General features: G+C 40.5%; 1 protein-coding gene across 1 annotated transcript in view; it reads left to right on the top strand.

The window, feature by feature from the left end:
• TMCC3 (transmembrane and coiled-coil domain family 3) overlaps positions 1–15,735 on the top strand; it is a 114,366-nt gene that overhangs the window by 78,013 nt on the left and 20,618 nt on the right. The window contains exon 2 of the mRNA XM_089652675.1: positions 1,837–2,753. Coding sequence (XP_089508801.1) covers positions 1,837–2,753 — 917 coding nt within the window. The remainder of the gene's footprint in view (positions 1–1,836; positions 2,754–15,735) is intronic.

The following is a 15,735-nucleotide window of genomic DNA, read 5'->3' as shown; positions in this document are numbered from 1 at the left end:
GTAGTCTCTTGTAATATATGAGAGTATGAACTGCATAGTAAGCAAGTGCAGAAGCTGTTTTTGTTGACCATAATTCTTCTAAGTGGACTGAAGAGGATTAATAATTAAAGAATAAAAGCTCAGTAATGGTTGCTGGTTAAGCACATTTTGCAAAGTGGGGACTCCTACCTATATTTATATAATAAAACTGTCCTGTTTTTTTACACCTTAGATTTGTTTTAGATTTCCCTATCTGTCCAGCATGCCTATGTTATGTCTCTTAGAGCTGCTTGGTGAAGTGTAATTGCTGGCATTGCATATAGATTTCTTTTCATGATTTGAGTGTTCCAGGAAAAAGAGTGTGCATGTTTGACTTTTGACAGCCAGGTAACTAACATTTTCAGAATGAGGTTGGCATTTCTCTCATGACCATAAGGGGTATTTTTTCTTCACCCATTCAGAAAATTCCTACCTGCAGTCTCAATCATTTAAAAATAGTTACCTAATGCTACAAGATACACATTTTCATATTACACATTGTAACTCCCCAGGGTTAGACCTTTTTTTCCCCTGTGTTGGTGGGCAAGCAGCAGTGGATTACTTTTTCATTCCTTGAAAGCAGGGGTCTCCAAACATAAAGGGACACTTTACTGTACCTCAGGCTTTAGTGGGGGACCAGACTGTGGAGAGTGGTACCTGAAATTGCCCTGACATTAGTGGTAGTAAACAGTGCCTCATCTTTGGTATTAAGGGAGGGAGGGGTAATAGAGCACTATTGTTAATGTCATTGGGAGGAATAGTGTCCTGAGGGCCACATACAGGCAAGAAAAGGGCCGCATCCGACCCCTGGGCCACAGTTTGAAGATCACTGCTTTCAAGTCTAGCAGCACAAACATTGGTAATCCTAGTATGATCACCTGCACACTTGACTCAACAGTAAATCATTATTGCTGTGTGTATTTCTAGCTATAGAACACATAGTGCTGTACCCATGACAAACAGATTTATGGTGCACATTTCATATTGTATCTTAATATAGCTGCATTTTGTAATCATTTACAATGTGATCATTCTAGTACCTAAACATTTTAAAACATGGTTTTTTACTCCCCTTTCATCCACACATGGCATGGAGCTCCAATTTAATCCGTACAACGTGGTATGGAACTCCCCTTTCATCCAAAAGTGGAATGGAGCTCCCCTTTCATCCACACACCATGGTATGGGAGCTCCCCTTTTATCCAAAAGTGGAATGGAGCTCCCCTTTCATCCACACACCATGGTATGGGAGCTCCCCTTTCATCCAAAAGTGGAATGGAGCTCCCCTTTTATCCACACACCATGGTATGGGAGCTCCCCTTTCAGGCACACACCATGGCATGGGAGCTCCCCTTTCAGGCACACACCATGGCATGGGAGCTCCCCTTTCAGGCACACACCATGGCATGGGAGCTCCCCTTTCAGGCACACACCATGGCATGGGAGCTCCCCTTTCAGGCACACACCATGGCATGGGAGCTCCCCTTTCAGGCACACACCATGGCATGGGAGCTCCCCTTTCATCCACACAACATGGCATGGGAGCTCCCCTTTCATCCACACAACATGGCATGGGAGCTCCCCTTTCATCCACACAACATGGCATGGGAGCTCCCCTTTCATCCACACAACATGGCATGGGAGCTCCCCTTTCATCCACACAACATGGTACCAACATGATCTAGAACTTTAAATCTTACACTGCTTTTAGTGGAATACAAAGTGTGATGAAACGTCACTTTGTTTACTATAAATGTTTAAGTTTATGATTCTAAATGTAATTCGGATCCTGAGTAAAATTGATGTCCTCTCTTTTAGGTGGACAGATCTGATATGAATACACTCAGCTTGCCTCTAAATATCAGACGAGGAGGATCAGATACCAACCTTAACTTTGACATACCTGATGGCATCTTGGACTTTCACAAAGTCAAACTCTCTGCTGATAGCCTAAAGCAAAAAATCCTTAAAGTCACTGAACAGATTAAAATTGAACAAACGGCCCGTGACGGCAATGTGGCAGAGTACTTGAAACTGGTGAACAGTGCTGATAAGCAACAGGCGAGTCGAATTAAACAAGTATTTGAGAAAAAGAACCAGAAATCGGCTCACACAATAGCACAGCTGCAGAAAAAACTGGAGCAGTATCATAAAAAGTTAAAGGACATAGAGCAAAATGGCTCTACAACTAAAAGTACAAAAGACCTTTCCAAAGAAAATCTTAAAGATTTGCATCATTCTTTAAAGGATGTGAATAGTAGTTCTAGGCCTACTGTTCCAGCAGAACAAAGTAAAATGGGAGTACCGGGAGTTTCTTTGACTCCACCAATGTTTGTCTTCAACAAATCTCGGGAGTTTGCAAATCTTATTCGTAATAAATTTGGAAGTGCTGATAACATTGCTCATCTAAAGAACACACTTGATGACTTTCACCCAGAGAACAATGCCAGGAACCTAAGTGGGAGTGCCACAATTGTCACTAAGCCCAAGTATGTAAGTGATGACGAGTGCTCTAGCGGGACGTCTGGCTCAGCTGATAGTAATGGAAACCAGGCATTTGATGGCGGACGGACAAATACTAATGATAGCCAAGGGGATCTTGCTGTATTTCTAGAAGAGCTGAGAGAAATACGAGAGGCTCAGAATCAGCTGGCTGAAGACATTGAGGCACTCAAAGTACAGTTCAAAAGAGACTATGGATTTATTTCGCAGACATTACAAGAAGAAAGATACAGGTAACTAACAATTATATTTAAATTATGTCAAACTGAAACATCTAGTTTATCAAGATTTATTAAATTTTTCCTAGCTGCTAAATTATGCTTGTTTGACTTAAAGGAATACGCAAATGGTTTGTGTCAAGTTTGTTTTTAAACAAATTATACACGCACGCGCGCACACACAGACACTAAAAATAAGTATTGAACACATCACCTTTTTTCTAGGTAAATATATTTCTAAAGGTGCTATTGGCATGACATTTTTACCACATGTTCGTAACAACCCCTGCGATCCATTATATAGAAAAAAAACAAAAATCTGTTTAGAAATTTAAGTTGTGTAATAAAATGGAATGACACAGGGAAAAAGTATTAAACACATAAAGAAAGGGAGGTGCAAAAAAGGCATGGGAAGCCAAGACACAAGTTGAAATCTACCAACAATTAGAAAGCAATCTTGCCCCTTGTCAGTGCAAATTAATATCAGCAGGTTCACGGTCAACTGATTTTACTAAGGTGTCACACAAAATCTCATGATGGGTAAAAGCAAAGAGCTTTCTCAAGACCTTCGCAACCTTACTGTTGCAAAACACACAGATTACATTGCATTGGTTATAGAAGGACTTCTAGACTTCTGAAAGTTACAGTGAGCACTGTTGGAGCCATAATCTGGAAGTGGAAAGAACATCTGTTTCACCATAAACCAGCCAGGACCAGGTGCTCCTCGCAAGATTTCTGGAGAAGTGAAACGAATTACCAGAAGAGTTGTCCAAGAGTTCTTAGATTGTAAGCTCCAAGGAGCAGGACCCTCCTAACCCTCTTGTATTGAACTGTATTGTTGCTGTATTGTCTCCCGTCATATTGTAAAGTGCTGAGCAAACTGTTGGCACTAAATCCTGTATAAAAAGAGCCAAGGACCACTTGTGAAGAGCTTCAGAAAGACCTGGATTTGCCAGGTACATTTGTTTCAAAGAAAACAAGTAATGCACTCAACTGCCTTGGCCTGTATGCATGCTCACTGCGCATGCTCACTGCACAAGACTCCATTGCTGAAGAAAAAGCTTGTTGAAGCTCGTTTAAGTGTTTGCTTGACTGCACAATTGTCATTCCAAATGTGACAGCGCTGAAAATTGGCTTGGGCACGAAGGGGGGTAAAAGTGCCTGGTAAGCAAGTGGTTAAAGTTTACTTCACAACATATAGACAAGCCTGTTAAATACTGGGAGTATATAGTCTGGTCATATGAGACCAAAATTGAACTCTTTTGATGCCATAATACACACCATGTTTAGAGGTCAAATGGCACTGCACATCACCCCAAAAACACCATCCAACAATAAAGCTTTGGTGGGAACATCATGGTTTGGGGCTCTTTTTCAGCATACAGTACTGGCAAACTTCATAATGAAGGAAGAATGAATGGGAAAAAGGTACCTAGAGACTCTTGATAAAAAAATCTTCTGCCATCTACCAGGATGATGATGAAACGAGGATGGAAATTTTAGCAAGACAATGATCCCAAACACAAAGATAAGGAAACTCAAATTGGTTTCAAAGAGAAAGTATAGCTACTAGAATGGCCCAGCCAATCACCTGATTTGAATCCAATAGAAAATCTATGGAAAGAACTAAAGATCAGAGTTCGAGGCCCACGGAACCTTCAAGATTTGAAGACTGTGTGGAATAATGGGCCAAAATTGTACCTGAACAATGATTGCAACTAGTTTCTGCATACAGATATCTTGAGCTGTAATTACCAACAAAGGATCTGGTACGAAGTATTAAATACATTTCAGTTAGCGGATTGAATACTTTTTTCCCTGTCATTCCATTTTATTGCGCATAACTTAATTTATGAACGTATTTGTTTTGGTTTCTTTGCATGTATGGATTGCATGGGTTGTTACCGACGTGGTGAAAATTTTATGTCAATAGCACCTTTAGAAATATATTTACCTAGAAAAGTGTGTGTGTGTGGTTTTTTTTAGGTATTTACCAAAACATATTCAAGCTATAGTTATAATAGATATGGGCTGAAAGTGCGCACTCTCAATTTAATTTGAGGTTATGTACATTCACATTGGAGGAAGGGTTTAAGAATTACAGCTGTTAAGCGTAGCCATCTCCCCTTTTTCAAGGGACCAAAAGTAATTGGAAAATTGAATATAATCATAAAATGTTTTTAATATTTTGTTGAGAATCCTTTACTGGCAATGATTGCCTGAAGTCTGGAACCCATGGACATTACCAAAGACTGATTCAAAGAGAACCTTCAAGTGATTCATTAGCGCAAAAAAAAAAACTAGCGCAAGTCACTTCCGGTCGCCGCACAGCCTCGCCCCTAAAGCAGTAACCGGTGGCGCAGCTCTAGTGTGCTGGAGTTATGAGCCAGGGGAAGATCAAAGCCCAGGTTCAAGACCAAGGAACGATGGCACAAACAAAAAAAGTAATGTCTGCAATTAAGGATATATACATCATCTAGAGCAAAATAAAGCAAAGTGCTGTACAATTAACAACAATAATATACATCTAGGGCGAGGCTGTGTGGCAACTGGAAGTGACGTTCAGGATCGGAACCGACGTGGGAGTGCCATTGTTTGGGATCTGACAGTGGTGAGAGCACTGCTTGATACCCGCCAGTGTATAACCGCATACTGCAGTATCCATAGGCGTTGTATTTGCCAAATTTTTGTAAGTGGCTGCCTACTTTTTAGCAATTTAAAGGTGTATTTTGTACTGCACCATTGGGGTATTTTTCTTTGTTTTATGACCATAAACCCTGAGAGAGCAGATAGAGGAGATTGAGATTATCTATATGGGTATAGCTCCTCTTTATTAGGAATCTGTTTATCAAATCTCCATGCCTCTCCTTCCCATGATCAGCTCACACCATAGATTAACAGAGAGGAGTGAAACAATATCGATACTGGCCGACGTCCTTATCTGGATTAATATAATAAGCAATTCCAGCCAACCATGAGAATGGGGGTCGTAGTTATTCGGTGAGTGCATACCCAAAAGGGGGAATGCCTGCTTTATAAGCACGTGGTGATTTCTTTTTGGGAATTAGAAGAATTGTTTGGTGGAAGGGACATTTATGGACTTTAAATTTTCACTTCTGTTGATTAATCACTTATTTATATGTATATATTTTTATATATTTTTTTTGCTCTGCTGAAGCACTTGAGGGTTCTCTTTGAATTGGTTTTAATTGATACTGTTTGACGTGGCAGCATTGTTTTTTGGAATTTATATTTAATTCATATATTTTTTATCATTTGATTTTTATTGGCTATCACGCATCTAGCGCAAAAGTCTTTTGCTTTCATAATTACCAAACACTGGGTTTCCTCCTTTCTGATACTTTGCCAGGTACTAACTGCAGCTGTTGTCAGTTATTTGTGGGACTTTCTGCCTTTAGTTTTGCCTTCAGCAAGTGTAATGCATGCTCAGTTGGGTTGAGATCATGTGATTTGACTCGCCCATTGCAGAATATTCCACCTCTTTTCCTTCAAATGCTCCTGGGTTCCTTTTGCAGTGTGTTTTGGATCATTGTCCATTTGTACTGTGAAGCGCCGTCCAATCAACTTTGCTGCATTTGGCTGAATCTGAGCTCACAGTATAGCTCTAAACACTGCAGAATTCATCCAGCTGCTTCTGTCATATCATCAATAAACACCAATGACCCAGTGCCACTGGAAGCCATGCATGTCCATGCCATCACACTGCCTCCACCATGTTTTTTTACAGATGACTTTGTGTGCTTTGGATCATGAGCTGTTTCAAGCTTTCTCCACACTTTTTTTTTTTTTTTTTTTTTTTTTTTTTTCTTCCTGTCATTCTGGTACAGATTAATGTTAGTTTCATCCATCCAAAGGATGCTTTGCCAAAAAAAACATCTAAAAAAGCCAGATCAGTTCTGGAAAAGTCTAATCTGGCATTTTATTCTTCAGGCCTTGTGGTAAACCCTCTGTATTTGCTCTTGTGAAGTCTTCTTTTGATTGTAGACTTTGACAATGATATGCCCACCGACTGGAGAGTGTCCTTCACTTGTTTGGATGTTGTGAATGGGTTTTTCTTTACCATAGAGAGGACCCTGCGATCATCCACCACTGTTGTCTTCCTTGGACCTCCTTGCCTTTTTTATGTTGCTGAGCTCACCAGTGCGTCGTTCTTTTGCTCAGAATGTACCAAACTGTTGATTTGGCCACTCCTAATGTTGCTGCTATCTCTCTGATGGATTTGTTTCATTTTTGAAGCCTTACAATGACCTGTTTCACTTGCATGGACAGCTCTTTAGAGCGCATGATGTATGTTCAGAGTAGTAGATTTCTAATACAAATACCACACCAAGAATCAACTCCAGACCTTTTACCTGTTTAATTGATGAAGAAATAACGAATGAGTAGCCCATACCTGGCCATGAAACAGCTTTTGATTCCATTGTCTGATTACTTTTGGTCCCTTGAAAAAGGGGGGATGGCTACTCATAAGAGCTGTAATTCTTAAACCCTTCCTCCAATTTGGATGTACATACTCTCAAATTAAACTTGTGTGCACTTTCAGCCCTTATCTATTTTATAACTATAGCTTGAATATGTTTTGGTAAATACCTGAAAAAAAACTAAAATTGTGCCTGTATCCAAATATATATGGACCTGGCTATATATTTTGGATATAAAACGTCTACACAACCCTATTAAAATGTTGGGTTTGTGTGATGTAAAAAAAAAGACAAAGATGAATAACTTCAAAACTTCCAAAATTGATGAAAAGATGAGACGAAAACTGGTCTGGGAGGCTGCCAAGAGGCCTACAGCAACATTTAAAGGAGCTGCAGGAATATCTGGCAAGTACTGGCTGTGTGGTACATGTGACAACAATCTCCTGTATTCTTCATATGTCTGAGCTATGGGGTAGAGTGGCAAGATGGAAGCCTTTTGTTACGAAGAAAAACATCCAAGCCTGGCTAAATTTTGCAAAAACACATCTGAAGTCTCCCAAAAGCATGTGGGAAAATGTGTTCTGGTCTGATGAAACCAAGGTTGAACTTTTTGCCCATAATTCCAAAAGATATGTTTGGCACAAAAACACTGCACATGACCAAAAGAACACCATACCCACAGTGAAGCGTGGTGGTGGTGGCATCATTCTTTGGGGCTGTTTTTCTTCAGCTGCAATTTGGGTCCTTAATCAAGGTAGAGGGAACTATGAATCGTTCCAAAATACCAGTCAATATTAGCACAAAACTATCAGGCTTCTGCTAGAAAGCTGAATATGAAGAGGAACTTCATCTTTCAGCATGCCAACGACTCAAAGCATACATACAAATCAACAAAGGAATGGCTTCACCAGAAGAAGATGAAAGTTTTGGAATAGCCCAGTCAGAGCCCAGACCTGAATCCAATTGAAAATCTGTGGGATGATCTGAAGAGGGCTGTGCACAGGAGATGCCCTCGTAATCTGAGAGATTTGGAGTGTTTTTGCAAGGAAGTGTGGCCAAATATTGCCAAGTCCAGATGTGCCATGCTGATAGACTCATACCCAAAATGACTGAGTAGTGGAATAAAATCAAAAGGTGCTTCAACAAAGTATTAGTTTAAGGGGTGTGCACACTTGTGCAACCATATTATTGCAGTTTTTTTTTTATCTTTACTTCCCTCCACCTAAAAGATTTCAGTTTGTTGTTCAACGGAGTTGTACAGTTTGTAGGTTACATTAAAGGTGGAAAAAGTTCTGAAATTATTTCTTTGACTAATTTTTTTACATCCCAGAAACCTGATATTTTAACGGGTGCGTAGACTTTTTATATCGTGTGTGTGTGTGTGTGTGTGTGTGTGTGTATTTTATAATGTATCTCCACACACACCCATATATACAAAGGCTGCTTACTTTCAGACAATCTCTTTAGGAGCCCACTGTTCCCCACTGAGTAGGCGGATGACAGACTGTGTGTCCACTCCGCTTGTTCAGAGCAGACAGCCTGGTGTTCTCTATGGGGCGGTCAGATGTAAACGGACCACCTGTCCATTTACATCCAACTGTCATCTGATCTGACCCGCTAGACGGTTGGGGAACAGATCCCTAGCCATCTGTTTTTAGTGGTATCGGATGCAGGCGGGTGTAAAAGGACACAAGTCCATTTACATCCACCTCCCCATAGAAAACAATGGGTGGTCCGATCTGGTCCGCCCGTGTGAAAGGACCCTAAAACTCCAGATGGTACATGTCAGTGATCAATACCTGCTATCAGGTTCAGATTGTGATAGCTACATGTACACAGCGTACCAAAACTATTTTTATATTGTGTAACTATTACAGGGTCAACAGCCTTGTCATGTCACTTTAAAGAGATGATGGAAATGAATGTGTTAATTTAGTTAACTAAATTTAATTCTTTAAATTATTTTTTAGATATTCTTTTGCAAGAAAGCAGCCAGCTTTGCTACTCCATCACACAATGTAGGTCTGAAATATGGCTAACCCTTTGTAGAATTTAAGTGGATAATATGTTATCTCGACAGCTGTTAAGCAGAGACACTGCATGACGATGTGTCAATCACAGAGCTCCCTCTAGTGGTTAATCTACAATATCCCTGTTTTTGATACAATAACAAAACATGAGAGTATTTGAAAATGTGAAAAGAATATAAAGTATTCTACAAACTAAAATAATGTATAATTTTTCGCCCAAAAATCAGACCTAAGAATAATCGGCCGATTTTCGCTGTGTTATTGGGTCAATGGCACCGGCCGATTTTCGTGGTTCCTCCCCTTTTCTGAGGAATGTATGGCTCAAATCGCACCACACAGAATTCGAATGTGATTCGCACAGGAATGTGGTGTGGTTCCTGCGCAAATCACATTGCGGTATGCTGCACCGCATAAGTGTGAACCGAGGCTAATAGTCTGTGTGGATGAACCCTTCAAGTGATATTAAAGGTATGTTTGTCATTTTATGTAAACAAACAAAAAAAAACATGTCATAGTTATCTGCTCTGTGCAGTGGTTTTGCACAGAGCAGCCCCGATCCTCCTCTACTCTGGTCTCCCGCTGGCACTCCTGGCCCCTCCTTCTTGCCAAACGCCCCCACAGCAAGAAGCTTGCTATGGGGGCACCCAAGCAGGTGTCTTCGAGCCGCTGCTCTGCGTGTCCATTCACACACAGCCGCAGCTCGACCCCGCCCCCTCTCTCTCCTCATTGGCTCCCTGGCTGGAGAGTACCCTGCAAGCCGAGACACTCATGCATATTGCTGGATTGCATTGGGGCTCAGGAAAGCATTAGGGGGGCTGTAGGAGCTGCTGCACACAGATGGTTGTTACCTTCATGTATGTAAAGGCTGAAGGTTTTTTACCGTCATGCATTCTAGCCACTTTAAAGAATGTTCACTAAACCACGCTTTAGGATTACTATTGGAAATTCTTCTGTGAGTAAGAAAAACCTTTTTTCCCCTTGTAATCATAATTTTAGCAGCAGATAAATTCAGGCTGGCTATGCTTTTGAAAGTTACATATACTGTACATTTATGATCATTTCCAGAGCTCACTCATACAATTTACAATATACATTGTACAAAAAGGTGAGGAAAATAAGTAATGTGCCTGAGTAAACATGCTTTCACCCAAAACATACATATCTATCAGTGATGATTGAGCACAAACAAAACAAAAAAACCTTTGACCTAGAGTAACTTCCGGTCCCTTTTGACTTACTTAGAATACTGTGATTCAAAGCAAGTTGAACACTCCCTGATATATTGTCATGCTGCTTTATAAAAAGTGTTTATTATCTCGGTAATAATGTACAAATGTCAATAAATGCTAGTAATAAAAAACATTGGTTCCCATAAATGACACTGAGCTAGCTTGTTCAGAAATACCGGGAATGCAAAACTCATTTGACTAAACAAAAGCCAGTTAACATAAGTCCTTGGGCTTATCCTACAAAACCATTTTCTTAGTCCAGATTCCATGGGTGTTTAGGAGGTTGTAAGTAAAAATAATATAATGCTTGAGCAGTTTTCATAAATCCATCTTAGTTAAAAAAAAAAAAAAAAAAAAAAAAAATGTGGGGAATGTATAGCACTGAAGCTGGCCTGTAGGATATGCTTACCTTCTCATTCCTGGTGTCCTATCAGTGTTCCTACATATGAACAGCCGGTGAAAACCTGAAACTACTATCATGGCAATACAATGAATACATTGGAGTTTAACCAGCAGCTCTTGTGCTGCCAGGCTAGTACTCAGCTGGCTGTGTCTTTGCAATCTAGTGAATTTGGCTTTACATAAAGGATTACAGAACTTGTTGGAGTGAAGTTGTAACTTCTAATCTGCATATTTGTTCTAGGTAAATAATTATTAAAGCGAAGCTCCATGCAGGGAAAACAACATCCACCGTTTATCCAGTTATGTGTATATATATATATATATATATATATATATATATATATATATATATATATATATAGCAAGTGCCTGAATCTGTGTTGGTATTGGCCTCTCATGAATCCCCTGGAGAGCAGATGAACTCTGGCCCTCCCTCTTCCTGTAAGTCAGGCTTTATTGCTTTCCACAGGGCAACATTATTGGAGGGGGGAGTACAAGTATGAGCTGATCAATGTGCTGTGATCCTTTATTGTCAAGTAACAAGCTGAGAATCGGCCTGGGCAGGGAAGGGGTTAACATGTGGGGCGATCAAAGGATTACCTGTGTGCTGTGTGTTTTACTATGTGTGCTGTTTTACTTGGGAGACATGTTGCTTTGTATCTCCCTGCTGTGCAGAGAGATACAAAGCAGCATGTCCTTTCTGACAGGAGAGAGATCTGGGTTTTACACATGTCTCTCCCCTGTCAGATTTGCTGACGATCGCGTGCCGGCTGGGAATCGCCGGCCTGGACCCGGTGTTTGATATCCCCAGCCGCTATGTGATTTTGCGCAGCCGTGCTGCCCTGTAGCAGAACTTCTGCTATGTGGTGGATGGCAAGTGGTTAATCAGTGCAGTTTTTGTCTGAAAATAAAATGCATAACAAATCCCTTCCAAATATTTATTCTGTTGTATGAGAATTTTTGTAATTTTAGTAACTGCTTCATTTTCAATATAAAAAAGCAAAAACACAAAACGGACAATCCATCAATCTTCCCCTTAGTGCCAGTTCACATATATGCAGTTTGAACCGCATCCAATCTGCATGACATGTGAAATAACATTGCTTCCTGTGGTGCCTGTTCACATGTGTCCGGTGCACTGGCGGTGTGGATTCAGTGCAGTTTGAAAAAGAGTCATGACCGATTTTTAGTTTTGTTTTTTTTGTTTTTTGAGCAGTGCCTTCAGGTTCAGGTGTGTATTACAGGCTATTTACTTCGTTGGGAACTGTTTCTAAACCGCATATGTGTGAACAGGATAAAATCGTGAGCTATTCCTGTCCTGAACCTGATATAATAAACTTGACATGATCTGCTGAACAACTACTGTAACCATTAGCTGTGAAACCTGAGCATCAGTCCGCACCAAACATATGTAAATCAGTTTAAAGCGGAGCTCCATGCAAAAGGGGAAGTTCCGCTTTAAAGACTGCTCCCCCCACTCCCAATTAAGGATTGGCACCTTTGGGGGGCAGGAAGGAGCGGGTACCCGAATTTGACAGGTACCCTCTCCCACTTCTGCTCCGATCACCTTGGCGATCGGAAGTAGAAGGTGTCCTCCCTTCCTCCCTCCCTATAGTCTTCCAGGACACGTGACAGGTCCCAGAAGACTACAGGACAATTCAGGAAGCGCAGCACTTCTCGTGCATGCGCAGTGGGCACCCGGCTGTGAAGCCGCAAGCTGTCACAGCCGAGTGCCTACACTGAAGATGCCGGCGCCCAGGGAGAGAAGACGGACAGTAAAATGGGCTGCAGGGGACACACCGTGGAACAGAGGGACAGATGAATGTGTGTTTTTTAAAAGTCAGCAGCTGCAGTTTTTGTAGCTGCTGAGTTTTATTTTTTGACAGCGTGAGTGGAACTCCACTTTAAGGCACTTGATACATGTGTACATGGGAGAAAATCACTGATCCGCAAAGAAAGCTACTTATCTCATGTTTGTACAAAAACTGAGCCTGGATTTCCTGCAGAGCTACTGGTACAAATCTCTGCTAATAAATGAGAAAAACTGATGTTTATGGCTACACAAATTTATGTTTAGGGAAAACAAATACCGCATACCATCAAAATCTCTTCCCAGCCATGAATATTGGTGATCACAATATAACAGTGTGTGGATGCTTTGCTGCCTCAAAGCCTGGATGATGAGCAATCACCGGGGGATGAATGCATTTTTATCAGGGAATTCACAGCAGAATGTCAGGGCATATGTTTAGTGAGCAGTTTTAGAAAGTGTCTTGTTAATAAAGAAAAAGATTTATATGCTTTTCTAACACTCTTAACTTGCCTAAATCAACGATTCAATATAGATCTGGCAATGTAAAATAGAGCAAAAAGATGTAAATTTGTAAAACGTGCACCATTTATCCATTTCTAGATCCTTTCTAATATTTCCAGTTGTTTCTCCTATATTTTTATCTAGGGAATTTAATGTTTTATATTTATTGGCCTTTAATGCTGATGGTGCTCTGGTTATTAAGGCTGTACACTTGACCTAAAAATTGTAACATCAGTAATTCTTTTGATCTCACTTTCCCAGTGTGATTCGTGGGTTCAGAGTGCATTGTAACGAGGGTAGACTGTGACTGCATTTTATTTCCATAATTAAAAACAAACTAATTTAATTAACACTGTTCTATTTTAGAATTATGAAAGATCAGAAGATGGATACTGGCTTCTGCATATAGTTATATTGCTAGTGAGTGATTAGGCCCCTTTGAGCCAGAAACAGAGCTATTTTGTTGCAGTGCTGACCAAAAGACTCAAAGGATCCTCGTACAATCATACTGATCTTGAGGAAGCCTTTGGGCAAACAGCTTGGAAACCTTGTATCGTTAAAGGGTCAGTCCACCCACAAAACCTGTAGGCTTCTCGTATCTCTTGGCAAATCAGCAGCAAGATGCCACAGTTGACGTTTGTGTTAGACATATTTAGTTTTCTTTCCATTATGAGAATACACAAGCCATGAAAATTCTGCATAAATAACAGTTCTCCCTTTTTGAACCTTCTGTATTAAAAGTAAATTAAAATGCCCTACAAGAAGAAAGGGGCTTTCATTTAGTGGTAGCATCAGAAAAACAGACCTGGGAGTTCAAGTAGATTCCCCTTTGATAGTTTGCTTCTTCTGCACCTGATGCTTGTTTCTGGCTTTTCATGTGCTTGGCATGCCCACCAGGGTGTAGATACCCATTCCCTTGTAATAGCTGCTTAGTGTAGGCCAAAGTGTTCTTGTGAGTTGGAGATAAGTCAGGGATGAAAGGGTGGTTTGGGGTCCTTCCTTTTTACTCAACCTCATTCCCTCCTCCCTACCTTTTTTTTCCTAACTGATCTCATCCTGATTTCTGATATTTTTTTTTTTTTTTTTAAGTTGTAGATTTTTTTATCTTTTAAACTTTTTTGTGCATTTCTTCACCTTTGCAGAGAGGTATTCTTTAATGTGTATGCCTCGTCCTCTGCCTTGATAGTGGTATATCAGTTGATAGAGATGCTTTTTGTCCCATTCCACCCTATACTGCTACTTCGGGATTAAGATACTCCCAGCGCCTCCTCTTTTCTTCACCTGTTCACTTACTCCTTTTTCATTTGATGTCCCTTTTTAATTAGTTTTTTTTAAGGTAAAGTGCACTTGTCAATAAAGAAACCATGGAGAAACAACAAAAAGGTAAGAGGAGAAATTCTCTTCAAAGTGCAAGCAAAATACATTGTAAGACATTTGTCACCAAAACGGGTGTCCCCCAATAGATGATTTTTCCCTCACCTCCTGTTCCAGTGACAGCTGTAACTTTTTTTGATTTCTCCTCACATTCTGTTCTGTGGCAGTGGTCACCAGGATAAATAGGGTAGATTTTCCCAGCTAAGGACACAGACCGTAATAAAAACCTGACAGGGTTCTAACACACCCGGACTCTAAAATTAAAGTGTTGGCTAGAGAAACACTTTAAAGTGGAACTTCTGTTTCAATCATTTTTATTAGGTTTACAATTAGAAAAACGATACAAAATGGTTTGAAGACATAGATTACAGAACATTCAGCATAAAGGTTGCAAGTAGCAAGACCTGAGACAGGAAGTGCTGATAATATGGTCTCAAAATATAATCCAAAGGACAAACATGAATGATTAAGCAGGTACAACAAAATACTGGGCTCTAGTCTTCATTGGAAAGCCGAGACTGGCCTACAGAATCTTAGGCATAAAGAGTATCCATCTAGGTTAGAAGTGCCTTTGGGGTCACGAGATGTATCGCTTGCAGTGAACAAACGGATAACCAAAGATTGGGTGGGACTAGGCTGGGTCTCAACAGTGATCAACTTACGTGAAAAATAAAAGAATGTGGAAAGAAAACTAAGAGAAATAAGTAGAATGAGAGCAATGTTGTGTCCTCTCAGTGAACTATCGCCTTCTCAATCGGGATCCGCCTCTAGGTGCCCAGTACCTGTAGATAAGAAAGCCAAGGATTCCAGACCTTGTCAGATAAGGTTTGTTTATCCTGTAAGACTCAAGTCTTTTCATTAAGCATAATCCAGGTTAACTTGCACTTCATCACTGCCAGATCAAATACTGAGCTTTTCCAGTAGTGATTTTGGCCTCTAAAAACATGAAGTAAATCAATGTTTGCGTGTGTTTTGGAACATCGTTTGCTGGAGCATTCAGTAATGCTATCTGAGCATCCTTTAAGGATATTTGACCATGGTGCCCTAATATATAAGGGAATGGACCTGTATCCAAAAGTGACACTCTAGGACAAGTCCACCACGTATGAAGGTAGCCATTACCATCTGGCCACAGCCCTGGAAGCATGAGGACAGGCAGCCCATATATGTTTTGGCGAGGCATTCCGGTACAAAGTACCATCTTGT

This window comes from Staurois parvus, unplaced genomic scaffold, assembly GCF_062004578.1.
Source record: "Staurois parvus isolate SC_StPar_1 unplaced genomic scaffold, SC_StPar_1.0 ptg000025l, whole genome shotgun sequence".
Classification (NCBI taxonomy): Eukaryota; Metazoa; Chordata; class Amphibia; order Anura; family Ranidae; genus Staurois; species Staurois parvus.
Note: the sequence above shows the minus strand (reverse complement) of the source record. Positions and strands in the feature narration are given on the sequence as shown.